General features: G+C 40.8%; 2 protein-coding genes across 2 annotated transcripts; one reads left to right on the forward strand and one right to left on the reverse strand.

Annotated features, from left to right (window-relative positions):
- Positions 1 to 4: 4 nt before the first annotated feature.
- On the reverse strand, positions 5 to 4321 carry CSUI_008882 (uncharacterized protein). Its single transcript, XM_068069002.1, has 2 exons — positions 3034 to 4321; positions 5 to 1261 (listed from the first exon to the last, which is right to left on the reverse strand). The coding sequence occupies exon 1, from the start codon at positions 3943 to 3945 to the stop codon at positions 3580 to 3582; it is 366 nt and encodes a 121-aa protein (XP_067919021.1). The 5' UTR covers positions 3946 to 4321; the 3' UTR covers positions 5 to 1261; positions 3034 to 3579.
- Positions 4322 to 5735: 1414 nt separating this feature from the next.
- Positions 5736 to 16584, forward strand: CSUI_008883 (at4g32400 related). Its single transcript, XM_068069003.1, has 9 exons — positions 5736 to 8206; positions 9043 to 9318; positions 10229 to 10946; positions 11291 to 11836; positions 12721 to 12809; positions 13434 to 13890; positions 14763 to 15134; positions 15894 to 15923; positions 16495 to 16584. Exons 1-6 carry the CDS (start codon positions 7161 to 7163, stop codon positions 13543 to 13545), a joined length of 2787 nt encoding a protein of 928 aa, XP_067919022.1. The 5' UTR covers positions 5736 to 7160; the 3' UTR covers positions 13546 to 13890; positions 14763 to 15134; positions 15894 to 15923; positions 16495 to 16584.
- The last annotated feature ends 8 nt before the right edge of the window (positions 16585 to 16592 follow it).

Raw genomic sequence — 16592 nt, forward strand, 5'->3', positions numbered from 1 at the left:
CAAGTGTACATACACCTCAACAACTTTCTTCTACAGCAACGACAGTAGCAAGAAAATTCTTTCTTCTTCTATCTTTTCACTCTCCTGCATTTCACGTGCCTCTTAGGGAAATGAATACATTTTATGTCTCCTCTTTTTCTTTCATCCCTATCCTAACCTAGGAACACCAAGCATCTTGCCAGATCGGGATACAGCTCACAGTCCACGTCGGCGCATTTCTCAATGAAGACTCTTCTACTTGCTTTCTTCGCCAATTTCTTTAGATTGATCTCTGAACGTCGTCATTCCTTCTGAAAAGGATAGAGCCTGTTTCTAACAGACACCTTCACCTCGAGAGTATCCGTGGGTTCTCTGCTCTGCCATCTTCTTGCTAAGCTGTCTTATCCCTTCTTGCATAGAAAATGAATCGTAAAAGGATGCTGATGTGTCTTATTCACCTCTCATAACGTCTCCATCTCTCTTTTTTTCTGTATCCCTACGTGTTCTTTCTCTCTTGTTTGGCTTCTTCGGTCTGTATGGAGACCGAGGTGTTTTGCGCGACCCTGCAAGTTCTCTCTATCAGTTTCTACCTATCATTCAAACAGATCGCCACGTAACTCTAGACTTCCCTCTCTGCTTCTTCCGATCTCTCAGTCACATGGATTACGAGAGAAATACGTGAGTGTATCTACATACAATATGTACGTGGATATCCGTGCATATGCGGAAATAGTGATTAATACATATCTCCGTGTGTGACGTACGAGTCACCTTTCATGTTTCTTTAGAGAGAGGTATTCTTACAAGAAAAAACGTTTGAAGAAAAGAACTTTCTCTTCGCCCTTTTCTTCTCGTTAGAGAAAGAAACGGATTGATCAAAAGATCGTTCATAGGATCTTGAGGGAATCTTTCCCTCTGTCTATCCTTTCCATCCTTATGATCTCGGGTGTATATACAGATCTGCTCCGCATGCGTGCGCATGTCTTTTTGGTACTACTTTCAGACTGGAGGTTTTTCTTTTTGAAGGGTACTGAGCGATCTATCACTAAGTTTCTTCCTTTAAAATAGTGCCGAGAGAATTTTCTTTGTGTGCATGCGCATGCAGTGCGTTCATCTTTCTTGATGTCTCCAAAGGAAAGAACAACAGCTCAACTTGAGTGTATGTACACCGCAGCGGGATAACTGATGAAGACGGACGACATCCGACAGTTCTGCTCGTTTTTCTTACACTTCCTTTTTTACTCTTCTATCATGATAACGTCGAGAGATGGAGAATCTTCTCCTACGGGAAAAGAAGACAGACACGGAAATCTCTAATCTACGCTAATCTCCCTCTCTTTCTCTATCTTCCTTTCTCCTCCTCGTCTTCTCTGTTGTTCTCTTTGCATGTACCTATATACTTGACTGCCTCCCTTCCTGATGAGTATTGTCAACTCTATTCATTCTTCTATGACAAGATCGACCCCTCCTGCATTTTTCGCTGTATTAAGTAGATTTCTATCTCTCTCTCCATGCAAACACGCTTCAGTTATGATAGATAGATCCACGAGACAGCTACGAAACTCATACCTCCGAAGACAAGCCACAGCCACATACAAGCCTATTCCGTTACAGTCCTCTAGTGAAACATACACATATATATATATATATAACTGTGTATGTATATACATATACATAACTGTATACGTATAGAGAGAGAGAAAGATACTAGACCACGTAGGAGATAGAAGAGCGAATAGCTAGGTGCGTGCAGAGGTGTTAGCGTTTCGTGGAGAGAGGGGCTGACGTGTGAAGAGACAACAGTGAGAATGTAGATACACATGTAAACTGAGAGTTCGATACAACAGCAGACGTACACAGAAAGAAAGACGTGTATACATAGATGTAAAGAGAGAGAGAGAGATCATACAGATACAGAAAAGACGCATGTAGAAACATAAGTATGAGAGAGGAATGCCTAAACATGTAAATAAGTATATGAGAATGTGTATATATGATGGCTGTGTTGAAGAAAGAAAGAAAGAGAGAAAGAAAGAAAGAAAGCGAGAGGCGGACTCGGCTTGAAAACTACGAAGAAGGCATCACTGGGAAGATCTTGATAGACATGTAGAGGTAGAAGAACACCGCTGGAGAGATTGGCTTGAGAGATAAATAAAGAGATCTCTTCTCAGCCTTTCCACTCTTCCAGCCGTTGCCTACACGTCCTCCTTTTCTCTATGCTATCGTCTTCATTCCTCATTAAAAGCTTCTCTTCATCGTCACGCCTTCTCCCTTCGTCAGAAATCTTCTTTCATTCTCAACCTCCAGGAAAGAGAAATCGACAGATGCAGCTATTCCACTTATTCTATGCATGCAACACACAGTACAAAGACGTTTATATATATGCATGAAGCTCCATACAGCTAGAAATCTAGATAGATAGATAGATAAATATGCATGCAGTATGTAGTGTGGACACTCAGGTGTACGTACGTAGACATGCACATATGTAGAGATGAATACATGTATACATATATAGATACATATGGATAGAGAGAGAGAGATTAGGCATGTGTGAAGGGAGGTGTTTGAAGGGTATTTATTTCTTTCTTGCATGGAATCTGTGTAGTGCCCCGATGTAAAAGAGGAGACCTAGGATCGAAGAAAATAGAAGTTACTTTCAGTTTTGAAAGTTTCCGGTCATGCAAATCTTCATTTCACAACACACATGAACGAAGACAACGTGATAGGTGTACATACACCCGAGGATGATCGGGTTAAGATAGCGCGTTCTCTCACTACACAAAAGAAGAGAGGGAGAAAAAGAGATCTAGATACACTTCACAAAAAGACAAGACAAGAAGAGAAAGAAAAGAGAACACTTCTCTCTTGAAACTGAGCTGTCGAAAGAGAAAGAAGAAAAAAGAGATACTTCTCCTCGGATCTATCTTTCTCTCCTTTCCACCAACCCAAGGGAATTTATGCATCCCCATCAAGAGCCTGCAATCCTTCTTCTCTTAGAAAAGAAAAAATGAAGTCTTTCGAGAAAAGATCGTAGAGAAGAAGAGAGCTCACTTGAAGAAATGGAAGATTGGGAAGGAGACAGACAGGACGACTGGCTGGGGGAGACACAAGGAGAGAAAGATAGCAACGTGGGCTCAAAGAATGACGGCAGGGAGCGACGAAGAGCAAAAGAGAAAGAAAGAGGAAACAAAAGTGATAGGTAGAAAGATAGACAGAAAGAGAAAAAAGGAAAAGAGAATGAAATAAAAAGATGCTGACAAAGAAAAGAAAAAGAAAGATAAGGAAAGCAGCGATAGACAGAAAAGAACTTCCCTCCTACTTTACTAATGGATATAGATAAAGATAGATAGATAGATTAAAGATAGATAGGTAGATAGATTAAAGATAGATTAGGGAAATCTATTTTTAATTTATCTCTAATCTATCTAGATGTCCTTCTCTGTGTGTCTTCCTCCTGCTGCGGGTGTGAAGGCAAAATGGCGAGGATTCCTTGGCTGCCCCTATCCTCCTCCTCCTCCACGTAAATTTGTGCTCCCTGGTCTCCTACTTCCCTCTCTTTTCAAAAGATCAAAAGAAAGAAGAGAATCTTCATTCCTCTCATAAAAGTAGAGAAAAGGAATGTCTTTTCTCTCTTCTTTCTTTCTCTTTCTGCGGAGTCCCACCGACGCCCCACGGCGCAAGATCTCCTTTTGATGCGATTCTTCGCGTCTCCTCTAAATCTTTTTCTTCTTTTCTCTTGTTTCTTATCTTTCCTTTCTTTCTCCGTTCGCCTTGCAGGAAAAGAAGAGGAGAGTGAATGACAAAATGAAGTGAAAGAGTAAAAGACCGAGTAAAAGACATGAAAGGTGAAAAGATGGGAAAAAAGAAAGAAAGAGTAAGAAAGAAAGAAAGGAAGAGTGAGACGGAGTGAGAAGAAAGAAAGAAAGAAAAAGTGAGAAAGAAAGGAAGTAGCGAAGATGACATGCGAAGAGACAAGGACAAGGCGGGAGGAGAAAGACAACTGAAGTGAAGGAATACCTACCAGAGAGAAAGAGAAGAAGTGAAGGAAGGGGAGAAAGAGAAGAAAAGAAAAGAAAGAGAATGACTAAGAAACAACGAGGGATTATTCATGCATTCCCTCATTCAAAAAGAAGAAGTTAAGAAAGACAACTACAAAGATGATTGACAGGGGTGCACGCACTACTAAGAAGCACTAACGCTTTCTGACCCATTCAAATAGAATTTTCTTCTTCCTTTTCTTCTCCTTTATTTCACCCTCATCCTTTACACATCTAGGACGATTCGTAGGGGTAGCTTTAACACTACGACTGCTACCTCCTCCCTCCCTATGACCAGGAGTCTGTGACGAAGAAGAAGACGAACTGTCGTTCTCTTTCTCAGGTGTATGTACACCGTACCACCCCCCAGGCGTCGTGGTAGGAGGACATGTCTGAGATGATTTGCGATCGATTCTGACGACGAGGATGGATTTCTATCGTTCTTTTTTGCATTCACGCATGTTCTTCTTTTTCTTTTTTCCCACACCAAGAGATCACTTTCGAAAAGAAAACAGAAGAGGGACAGGAACTCTTACAAAGAGCAGACAGACAGACAGGGAGAAGGAGGAGGGTCGGGGAGTAAAGAAGACGAAGAAGAGCAAGAAGAGCTTCAGCTGTTTCTTTTTGCTCCCCGTGGCACTTTTCAATCTCTTCTCTTCCTTATGCAGCAGTCATCATAATAGAATGAATAAAGAAAGCCACGACTCCTCATACCCATCATTCAGCACGATAGCTGTGGTAAGGCTAGAGCTAGATGTATGCATGAAAAGAAAGACGATGGAGAAGTTTACAATAGAATAGAGATGATACTACTACTACTAGTTGCTGTATATGGTCGTAAGGTGGGGGATGTGTAGGAAATGAAGGAATGAATGAAGATGTCTGGCAAAGACTAAGTGATGGCTCAGCCTACTTTAGTAGGAGAAGTAGGAAGAGGAAGAAAGAGAAGAAGCGAAGAAGAAAAAGGAGGACAAGACATCGAGACGCATCTCTTTTTCTTTTTTTCTTCTTCCCTGCTAACTTCTCTCTTCATTCTTCTAGGAAAGTACAAGAATATGAGTAGCAGTAGCAGGAGGAGGAGAAAGAGGAGTGACAGTAGTATTAGCCAGAGTAGGAGTCACGCAAAGAAGACTAAGTAGTAAGCTGAAGATGACGAGAAACGAGGCATCGAGACAATAAGAAGAATGGAAGTGCTCTCGAAGAAGAAGAAGAGGGAGTTCTTTCTCTTCGTCTTTTTCTTAGTGATAGAGAGATATCTATAGATCATGAATGGCCGTCAGGAAGTTGATTGAACTGGCGTGTCTTTTTGATATAGGCTTCTCTTGAGATTTCTACAAGAGGTAAAGACAGGAGACTCTTAAGCCGTATGCGTGAGTGTGTATTAAAGACTCCAGAGACCCCTAAGCTCAGAATGACTAGGAGGGACCCTGACATAAGAGAGCTATAGACTGTTGCCTCCCTCGTCCGTATCTGTTGCGTTCTCTATCTTTCTTCTTAAGAGAAGCTTTAGCAGGAGAAAAAAGAAGAGAAAACAGAGAGGGAAAGAATGAAAGATAGAGAAAAGAGAATAGATCAGAAGAGAAGAAAAGTGAAAGAAAAGAGTAAAGAGAGCCATGACTGAAGAGAAGAAGCAGTCGCACGAAGAGAAAGAAAACGACAGCTTTCTGCAAGACACACGTGTGCATGCACATCTTCTTCTTATGACGCAGAGTGAATAAGATAGAAGGCTCACACGTCCATTGGCGAAAGAAGATAGAAGAAATCTCAGGAAGAATACAGAAGAAGACAAGAAAGAAGAAGAGAGAGAGGGGAAGAAGAAGAAGAAAAGAAGAAGAGGTAAACCTAAACGTGCCGCTTCTACCGCTGCTACTTCTCCCCCCTAATGAGAATGAATCATAAAGATGTCTATCCATCTATCTTATCTATCTTTATGTATCTATCGATGTGACTTTTTCTTCTTTTCTTCTTCTCTTTCTCTTTCTCGTATCTATGCCTCTGCACAGTCTTCTCTTTTTGCATGTTCCTTCTTGAGAAGCTTTCCCCTCTTTTCCGCTTTCATTTTAGTCGATCTCTCCATTTTCCAGTCTAGGTAGAAGAACCTTACCCGTTCTTTGTCAACTTTCTTCTTCCTTCTCTCTACTCTCTTTTCTTCTTTTTCTCTTTTCTTTCTCTTAGCTCCTCTTTCTTTCTTTTTGGAGTCTTTCTCTCCTTCTCTCCAGGGAGACCGTCTCTCTTCTGAATTTTGCCTTCTCTTCTTTCTGTTAATGAACACTTCGGTTTTCCTTTCTCTCTTCTTCTTCTTCTTGTCTCAATTCTTCCACCCACCTACACTTTCTCTTGTTTCTTCTCTAAGGAAGTTCAGAGATCTCTTGGCATCGGACGAAGGGAGAAAAGAAAGAACGCGGGGTGAGAGATAAGAAAAAGAAGAGATCGAGACAGAGACAAACAAAGAAAGAAAGAAGATAGGACAAAGATAGATAGATCAAGAAGATAGATCGATAGAATGGCCGGTGGGAGTGCAGTAGACTTTTACCTCGTGCTCTGGTAACGTTGAACTTGTGTGGTCTTGTTTTCTTTCTCTTCTTTGTCTCCTCCTTTTCTTTCTCTTCTCGTTCTCTTCATCTTCTTCCTCGTCTTTCTTTCTATCTTCTTGGTGTAAATCCTTAGGAAAAAAAAGAAGAAGAAGAAGAGCTCTCGGACAAAAGAGAGATTTTAGGCCTTTCTTCTTCTTCCTCTTCTACTTCTCCCTCTTTCTCTCTTTATCTCTCACGTTCTGGCTGTCCTTTGTGACACCTTTCTCTTTTCTCTTTACTCATATCTTTCTTTTCATTCTTTTTCTCTTCTCTTCAGCCTGGTCCTCTCTCTTTCTTCATCCGACCAAGAAGAAGAGAGAGTGATAGGAAAGGTTGCTCGCATGCATCTAAATCTTTTTTGGTAGAAAGAAAGGGAGAGATGAAGAAAGAAGGAAGAGAGAAGAAAGCGCTTTTTCTTCTCTTCTTCTTTTCCAGTCTCTTCCACCGTCTTTCCATCAGAGGAACAAGACTCCTCGTCATGCTCTTCTTTCTTTCATTATAGTCAAGATTCTTAAGGAGTTTCTTCTTTCTTCCTCTTCTTCTATCAGATGCTTTCTTGTCTACCCGTATGCCTCCTCCTTCTTCTTCTCTCCCTCTATGGAGGGATGAGAGATCTCTCCTCGTCAGAAAGATTTTGAAGAGCAGTCGTCCTACTAGTAGCGGTGACTGTTCACGAGAATCTGATGGATCTTTCTCAGGGAGTAGTGGATATGTGGGTCTAGGGGATGGAAGTATCGTATATAAGCCGATCCAGTCCCTTACAGCTTCATGTGAAGTATCATCGCATACACACGGTGTCTTTCCTTCTTGTGCTTCTCCTGCGGGAGGGATTTTATCACTGCATGCAATTCGAGAGAGAGATGACGAGGATCTTTCCTCGTCTTCTTCTTCTTCTTCCGCTTCTTCTTCGTCTTCGTTGTCCTCTTCTGTGAAAGAAAAAGAAGAAATGAGAGACACGGAGGATGTGAAGAAGAGGAAATCCGTTATGAAAGAAGTTCTGCCCTCCCAGCAATCCACGACAATTAGCTGTATAAATCATGCAGATCTAGAACTCAATGAAACAGATGCTGAAGAAGATGAAGAGGAGGAAGAAGATGAAGAAAACAGAGAAGTCGAGAAGACGATGATAGGAAGGGAGGACGCTTGTTTGAATCCGGGTGTATATACACCTGATGATGGGTCTGGGGGTCGTCACTATGAGAGTTTGAACAAAACAGGAGGAAGAGGAGATATTTTTTCTTCGTTAACTTTAGATCGCTTTTATCGTAAAGATCTACAGCAAGAAGAAGAGAAAAGAATGCAAGAAACGAAACACATCTCACAAGTCTCACGTCAGAAACCCTCTTCTTCTTCAGGTGTACATACACCTCATGGACAACATCACAAAGATATATCCCCCTCTTCCTCAACTACGAAACCTACAAGAATCTCTTCCTCTTCTTCTTCATCTTCTTCTTCATGCGCGGAAGATTACGCGACGTATCAGCGAGTCAGGTTACAATTACTTTCTCTTCAGTATCATGAGAGCTTTGATCCCGTCAATACTCGCCTTGTCGATCGACTTCTACAGGACGTTGTTAAAGCCGTCGAGAACTTCCAAATTCTTATGAAGAGGTAAGAAGCAGAAGAAAGAGGAAGATAAAAAAGAAGAAGAAAGATCGAGAGAAGAACGGAGAACTGGAAGAAGAAGAAGAAGAAAGAGAAGATTCTGAGGAGCGAGCCAAATTCAAGAAGAAGAGAAGAGACAAGCAAGCATAGATCTTCTTTTCTTCTTCTTTTTCTTCTTGGCTTATCGATAGATCGCTTTCTGAAGTGCTTTCCGCGTGGAAGACGGGAGAGTCGAAGGGAGGGTGTCTGTACGTACACCCCAGGGTTCATTATTAGCTTCATTTGTCAGGTGTAACGTCTTTTGTCTTTTTGAATGAAGATAGAAGAGCTCGTCTTCTTTTTCTTCTCTTCTTTATGATGGAGAGGCTGCTGCTGCTGCTACTGCAGCTCGCTGGCTTACAAGATGAAAAGAAGATAGAAAGGAATGGTCTTACGCATGTGATCTGTATGAAGAAGAGATCTTCTCATCTTTAACCAAGATACACACGTAGACTCCATACAAATGTAGACATACATCATGCATATATTCATATATATACATACCTATTCATATGTACGGGGCGTATATCTAGTTGCATGCATGCATCGATGGCAGATCGATGTCTTTTCTCTCTTTCTTTTCTCTCAGTCAGTCTTTTCTTTCATTAACTCCAGGTCTACCTGCATATCTATCTTTCCATCTCTTTCTTTCTCTCTCTTTCTGAATCTTCTTCTCTTCCCCTCCTTCTTCTCCTTTCTCTCTCCCCGTGTGTTGCTCTTCTTCTCTCCCTCCTTTTCTTCTTTCTTTCCTTCTCCTTCTTTTCTCCTCTCTCTTCATCTTCTTCTTTCTCTTTGTGCTGTAGATACCGCGATGCGGAGAGTCAGTTGGGGGAGCAGAAGAAAGTGCTAAGTATGGCTGTGAATGCGCGAGACCATCTGCGAAGCGAAGTGTCTCGTTTGAAAGAAAACTTGAAACAGAGCGAAAGAGAATTGAAAAGAAAAGAAAAAGAATGGACCGAGGAGAAGAGGAAGAAGGATGCTTATGTGGGAAGTCTTGAAGAGATTCTCAAGAAGAAAAAAGAAGATCTCTATACCACACACACCAAGCTCAGAAGGTTGCGGGAACAATATACTCTTATGTAAGGGACCATAACTCTCTCTTCTTCTCCTTCTTATCCTTCCTATCCTCTTCTTCTTCACCTTCACATCAGCATTTCCATATCATACATACAGAAAGAGAGAGAGAGAGACGTATCTCTATTCATATTAATAGATATATATATGTGTATATATATATATATGTGTGTGTATATTCACATGCAGTTGACATAGACGTCTTTGGTTCTCTTCCTTTTCTTTTCTTCTTCTTCTCTTTTTCGTTTTGTTTAGGTTTTTCTTTGTTGCTGTCGATCAAGGGGTGTACGTACACACGGCGAGCTGTGAGGTGTATGTCCTTCTTCCTTGCCGAAAGGAGAGACACCTTGCTCTTTTCATGAAGAACCTCTATAGAGACGAGTAGAAGACAGAATACATCTATACACACTAGAGATACATCGATAGATCGAAGAGACGTAGATCAAACATAGTTGCAACATAGACAGATTGAAGATAGATAGACTAAAGGTAGATAGCTTAGAGGGACAGATAGATACATGCCTCTGTAGGAAGTTCTATTACATGCTTGTCTTAGCTCTTATATCTCTCTAACTTCTCTTATTAGTCTATGCAGGTAGCATAAAGAGAAGGGAGAGTCATGTCTTTCTTTGTGTTTCTTCTCCCTCTTTTCTTCTTTTGGTCAAAGGAGTCTCGATGTAATATACTCTCGGCAGTAGTCTCGATGATAAGCAATCGATGCACCTGCCTTTGGTCTCAGCTTGGTCATCTTCGTCTTCTTTTTCTTCACACATTCACTCTTCCTCCTCCTCTTACTATTCTTACTTCTTCTACTCTCATGCCTCACGTCTTTCCTTATTTTCGTTATGGCTATCTCTCCTCTCATCTTTTTCTTCTTTTCTTTCTGTCTTTCCTGGACAAATGCAAACATTACAGAAAAGAAGAAGTCGAGAAGAATGCGCCAAGGTATGGATACGCAAGAAAGGATTATTCCCTACACCTGACACTTCCCCTTAAGAGCAACAATCGACGTCATCATCTCGATGCTCCAGCATCGACGTTCCATCAACATTACCACAACAGCAAGAATCGACGTCCCTCTCTCCCTCCGCGTTCTCAGCCTTCTTCTTGTCGTCTTCGCCGTTTCTCAACTGCTTCTGAAAAGCGAAGAGAAGAAGAAGAAGAACTTCTTTCTCCTTCTGAAGAGGAAAGAAAACAAGGAGAGGAAGAATTGCTAAATGAAGAAAAGAATGAGTCGAGTGATGCAGATAAGGAAGACGAAGAAGAAGAAGAAGAAACAACTGATCGACAAGAGAAATATTCTTCAGGAACTGAGAAGAGAAACAGAGATAGGAGAGAGAGTGCGAAAGAGGAATCGAAGTATCTACAAAGTGAGCTGTTGAAATATAAAGCCTTAGCAGAGAAGTTACGACTCAAGCTAGATGCGAGACAAGATTACTCAAGTCTTTCTTCACAAGCAAAAGAGGAAGATGAAGAAGAGAAGAAGAAAAAGAAGAAAGAAGACGGAGAGGAAAGAGATGGTCTTTTCGAAAGTGAAGACAGGGAGAATTACTGGAGAGATCAAGCTATGAAGAAAGAGGAAGAAATCCTTCACATTTCTCAGCAGTTCAATCATCTAAATTCCTTATATCAGGTATCTTTAATGTCTCCAGATATTGCATCTCTTCTATACCTCTTTCTCTCTCCACATAGATGATTTATGCATATCGATATTTGCATGCATTCAAGTGTATCCTCACAAGATCCATTCGTTTCTCCTTACAGACACTCTCTCACAACCTCTCTATCTACTCACATATATATATATATATATATATATATATGTATATGACGAGGGGCGTGAGGTGTGTAAGTGAAGAGAAGACATTCGAATAGGTGCCTTTTCTCTAGTATCGATTTGAGGTGTATATACACCTGTGTGTTGCAGTCGTTGTTTGTTCTGTCTCTATGCTTTTTTTTCTTTCTCTCTTTCTTCAGGCATTAAGACTTCGATCCAAACCAATGAGAGGAGTTAAAGGATTCTCTCTCTCTTCTTCTTCTTCTTCTTCTTCTTCCTTCTGCAAGAAACCTCGTCTTTTATCTAGAGGCGGTCCTGGGCCACCCTCTTATCCCCAGCATCTCTTAAAGAAGCACTCGAGCTCTCTTCTCTCTTCTTCTTCTCCTGCCTTTCCAACTCAAGCGAAGAAACGAATTCCTAGGAGAGAAGGAGATAAGAAAGAAGGTAAAGAGAAAAGCCCCGCGATTCCTCGAGACAAGAAGAATGCTGAAAGCAAGTCGAGAATGACAGGGAAAGAAAGAGACAGAAAAGAAGAAGAGGAGGATGAGGAAGTCGATAAAGGAGAAGATGACGACGAGAAGAAGAAGAAGAGGAAAGAGAAGTTCGTTAAAGATAAGAAGAAGACAGACATAGATGGAATCGAAGAAGAAGAAGAGGGTCAAAAGGTAAAGAATGACAAAGAAGAAGAAGACGAAGAGGGTAAAGATCGAGTGAAGGCTCTTACATACAGTCTTGCTACTGCACAGGTAAAGGTTGAGGAAAAAAGGAAGACCTAAAGAATCGCTTTGTTTGCCTCTCTTCTTGTCTCTCTTCTTTGTCTTTTCTTCATAAGGTCTTCATCCTAGACGGCATGTAGATACATTCGAGATAGATAGATAGATAGACTAAAGACGGATAGATAGGGGGACAGATACATTGGTAGAAGATAGAGAGATAGATCAAAGACAGATACATAGAGAGCCTCATACTGTGGTCGACGTTCGATGACAGAAGAGATTTGGAAAGAGCGAGAAGAAGAAAAATGAAACAGAAGATAGGAAGAAGAAGAAGATCAAAGTCTTTCTCTTAAAAGAGTCTTACAGAGGGAAAAGAAGATCTCTTTAAACAAGTGTTTCTCTACCTCATGCTTTCCCACCACACACCCGTACTCCTCACTCCAGACTCTAAGGTGTATATACACCTGGCTGACTAGAGAGGGGAAAACAACAGCCTTCAATAGACAGGTCCTCTTCTTTCTTACAGTCTTCATGCACATCTGGATAGTTCAACTACATCTACAGAAGGACATCTACGTTCTTGCTTTCGGTCTCTTCTTCTCTTCTTTGTCCTCTTCTTCTACTTCCCTCCCTTCTTTCTTGCAATCTTCTCCATCTCTCTTCTTTCTGCTTGTCTTTATTCTCCGAGATTTATCTCTCGTCTTTCTACACACAGTTCTCTCCACCTACATATATGGGCAATATACATTCTACATAGCTGTACATACACAGAACGTCAGACATACACATATGTATACATACATACACATAGATCAAAACATACACAGACAAATGTATACATCTATCTACATATAGATATATCTACCTCTATATATATATATATCTATATGTGTATGTGTTGTGTGTGTGCGTAGAGTCGGTATGAAGAAGCGTGTAAGGAATTGTCTCGGTATCAACAGCTCCTCTTGCAGGAGGCCTCCATACATAAGAAAACGCAAGACAAGTAAAGATTCTCCTCCTCAACCTTTTCTCTCTTGCTCTCTTTCTTTCTTTCTCGCTTTCTTTCTCTCTCTCTTTCTTTCTTTCACACCCCCTCCTAAGCTCTTTCTCTCTCATCTTCGTCGGGACAGCCTCAATACACGTCGACAGTCCATCTACCTATCTATCTATCTATCTACTTCTCTCTCCACATACGTACGTATATACATATGTAGATGTATGACTTAAGAAAGAGTACCCCTAATATCTATGGCTGTACAGCATATATATGTGTATATATATTTATATATATATGTGCATGCATTGAGCTGTGGGTATGTGCTAGAAAGAGAGAAAAGTTTCTTTGGATCTTCTTCAATCTTTAGGAGGAGGTTTCAAGAGAAAGAGAGAGAGAGAGAAAAAGAGAGAGAGAGAGGTGAATGATAGAACCTCTCTGCTTTCTTCTTCTTCTTCTTGTGCCTCTTGTTCTTTTGCATGCACGACAATCCCCACAACTCCCTTCTCTCTCTTTCTCTCTTTCTTTCTTTCCTTCCTCTTCCTTTCTTTCTTTCTTTCCTCCTCCTTTCTTTCTCCTTTCCTTTCTCTTCCTTTCTCTGTCGTGTCTTTCTCGTGTGGTATTTTTGTTCAGCGTCAATGCGCAATGTCCGTCTGTATGTACACCGATCTTCGCCAAGCCCGCGTCGTTTTCTCCTGTCTTCTTCTTTTCTTCGTCTGTAATTTCTCCCTCTCTTCTTTTGTAAAGAAAGAAAAGACAGAATCTAGACAATTCTTTTATCTCTAGCTAGGCCATCCATTCAATCTCTCAAAGAAAGAAAGAAAGAAAGAGACAGTCGACGACTTACAGCTATATCGAGACCTTACACACGGGAGGGGTGCTCGTCTTCTTAGACTCGAGAAGTCTTTGTATGAAAGACACATCTCTCTTTCCCACGGATTTTCTTCGAGTCAGAAAGGTCATCTTTCTCTCTCTCTCTTTTTTTATCTCCCTCTCCCCTCTTCTTTCTTTTTCTTCTTCTTCTTCTTTGTGTAGATTAGCAGAGCTCTCGAAGAGAAACTGCGAGCTTGACTTTTTGCTTATGAAAGAGGTCAGCTCTTTTCTTCTTCTCTCTCTTTCGTTCTTCCTCTCTTCCTTTCTTTCTTTCTGTCTTCTCTCTCTCATCTGCAGACTGGATATTCACCTTTCTTTCTGTTGTCTTTCTCTCTTCTTTGCACTCTTTCGGTCTCTCTTTCTCTTGTCTATGGATAAAGAGAACTTCTCCTTCTTCTTTCTCTCATCTGCACTGAGGGGCGTAGGCAGTCTTTCTTCGATGCTTGGCGCGGTCTCTTCTTTCTTCCGTTCTCCATGGAAATCTAAAGATACAGAAAAAGAGATAGACGAATCTTTATATATAGATATATACACAAATATACATCTAGCTGCGTGCAGACTCGTGTATGATATATTCTGTCTATAGAGAGCATTTCTGTCTGTATAGCATGAGGCCCCACATTTATAGACCTACGTACACACCTATGTATATATATATATGTGGATACAGATATATATAGACCTTTCTTACCCTATTTATATGTACATCTCGATATAGTTCTATGCATAGGAATACTTAGGGTCTGTAGCCTCTGCTAAGGTGATCCTTATGTATGTTTTCCTTCTTTATATTTCTATATGTATGTTTCCTCTCTACACATATATGAAGCTCTGCATGCTAGATACAGTAGAAGATACTTCTTCCCTTTCGTCTCTCATATACAGCCTAGAGCTCCTCACACATATATATATATACATATATATAGACAGATACTGACAGACGCACCGCTTATACAGAGAGAGATTCAAGGTGCATAGATAGATAGATAGATAGATACAGAGGAAAACAAGATGTCTCTTCAATCTATCTATCTATCTCTCTGTCTCTCTCTGTGTCTCTGTCTCTCTCTTTTCTCTTCTTGCCTTCAGCGGAAGATCGTTTCCGCTCTACAGCAGCATGGAGAAGAGAAGGAGAAAGTAGAGAATGCAGATTTCTTGCGAGAGAGAGTAAGTTATCTTTCTCAAGAGAAACAGAGAGTGGAAGAGCAGCTTGCATCTCTCTCTTTACGGCTAGAAGAACTTCTCTCTTTACATGGAGAGAAGGAGAAAGATCTCCACGATGTGAAGGAGAAGTACGAGAAGGAAAAGCAGAGAAGAGAAGCAAGTTGCCTACTTATTCAGCAACTCGAAGCGACGGTAACGGAGACACAGCGAAGTCTAGAGGAGATAGAAATCCGTCAAAAAGAATCTCTCGAAAAAGAAAGAATCTCCCTTAGGCTACACATGGAAAGAGATCTTCAAGTAGGTTCTCTCTTTCTTTCTCTTCAACATGCGCTCTTCTGTCTTTCTTTCTTTCTCTTTGTTTTCTTCTTCTCTGTCGCTTTCTCTCGATAGGTGTAGATTTCTTTCATCTCTCTCTCACTTTCTTCTCTGGCGCTCAGTTGAGAGAGAAGAAGAAAGAAATCTACACCTATAGATAGAGGGAGACAATGCCGACTCTTTGCAAGCAGAGAAGAAAGCGCCTTTTGTCTTTGCTCTCGCTTCTCTTCTTTCTTTCTTGCGCAACGTCTGGGAGTGTATGCAATCTATGTGTGTGTCTTTTTCTCTTTACTATCTGTACGATTTACCTACTGATACATACTAGGTGCATGCACATAGACCTCTAGAGGACCTGCAGAAATAGACAGATGGATCTACGGCATGTGCATATGTATCTACTCGTACATGACTAGATATACATCTATCTGTAGAGAGACAAGACACGATTTTCTTTCTTCTCTCTCACATACATATACATATACATACGTCTCTCTTTAATCTATCTTTAATCTGTCTATCTCTCTTCTTGTGTATGTATGTCTATGTTGTCGAATGGCTATGGTGTATGTACGTCATGTTGAGTAATATTCTTCTCGACGCGGAGTGTGTGTGTCTTTTCGCCTTTTCTACGCCGTCGGCACGAAGACGGATTCTTTAGAAGTTCTTAAAATGTCGTTTGCTTTCTTTCTTTTTCTCTTTCTTTCTCTTTCTTTTTCTTTCTTTCTTTCTCTTTCTGACCAGACACTTCAACAGAAACTTGAAGAAAGTGAAGTAAGAAGAAAAGCATTCAGGGCCTTTCCGCGTCGTCGTCTTCTTTCTTGCTCTTCTTCTTTTCTCTCTTTACTAAGCTCTTCTTTCTCTTCTCTCCTAGTTCCTTTCATTCACTATCTCTTTACATCGCAATAGAGAGAGATAGAGAAAGATCCATAGATACCTATCTTTACAGACCATTTTCCCTCTTCTTCTAACGTACTCTGTATAAGTAGATTGATATATCTTTTTCACCTTGTAAATATAGAGAGGGTTGGGGGTGCATTCTCTCCTGTAGTATTGCCTCACTCGAGAGCCTTCATACACTTCTATTCTTATAGAGATATATCTACGCTTATACCTTTGTTTCGAGGAAGCCTACGACATATAGACAGACCTGTTGGTACTGATATAGACATCTAGATACATACATGATACATACATACTCCTATACATGTCTACTCTCTACCTCGATTCCTACTTACATGTTGCACTCATCCATACATCACACCTGTATACATAAGTGTATATTCATACACATGCGTATATATCTGTAGCAGCTGCATGCGTGTGCGTGCGGGTGTGCGTGTAGGCGTCTAGAAGAAAGATCGAAGAAGAATGCGTTAATAAGACGAAAGAAAAGATCAGTTTCGATGAGCTGGAAAAGAAGAAAAAAGAGCACGAACACGA

This window comes from Cystoisospora suis (genome assembly GCF_002600585.1).
Source record: "Cystoisospora suis strain Wien I chromosome Unknown contig_5119, whole genome shotgun sequence".
Classification (NCBI taxonomy): domain Eukaryota; phylum Apicomplexa; class Conoidasida; order Eucoccidiorida; family Sarcocystidae; genus Cystoisospora; species Cystoisospora suis.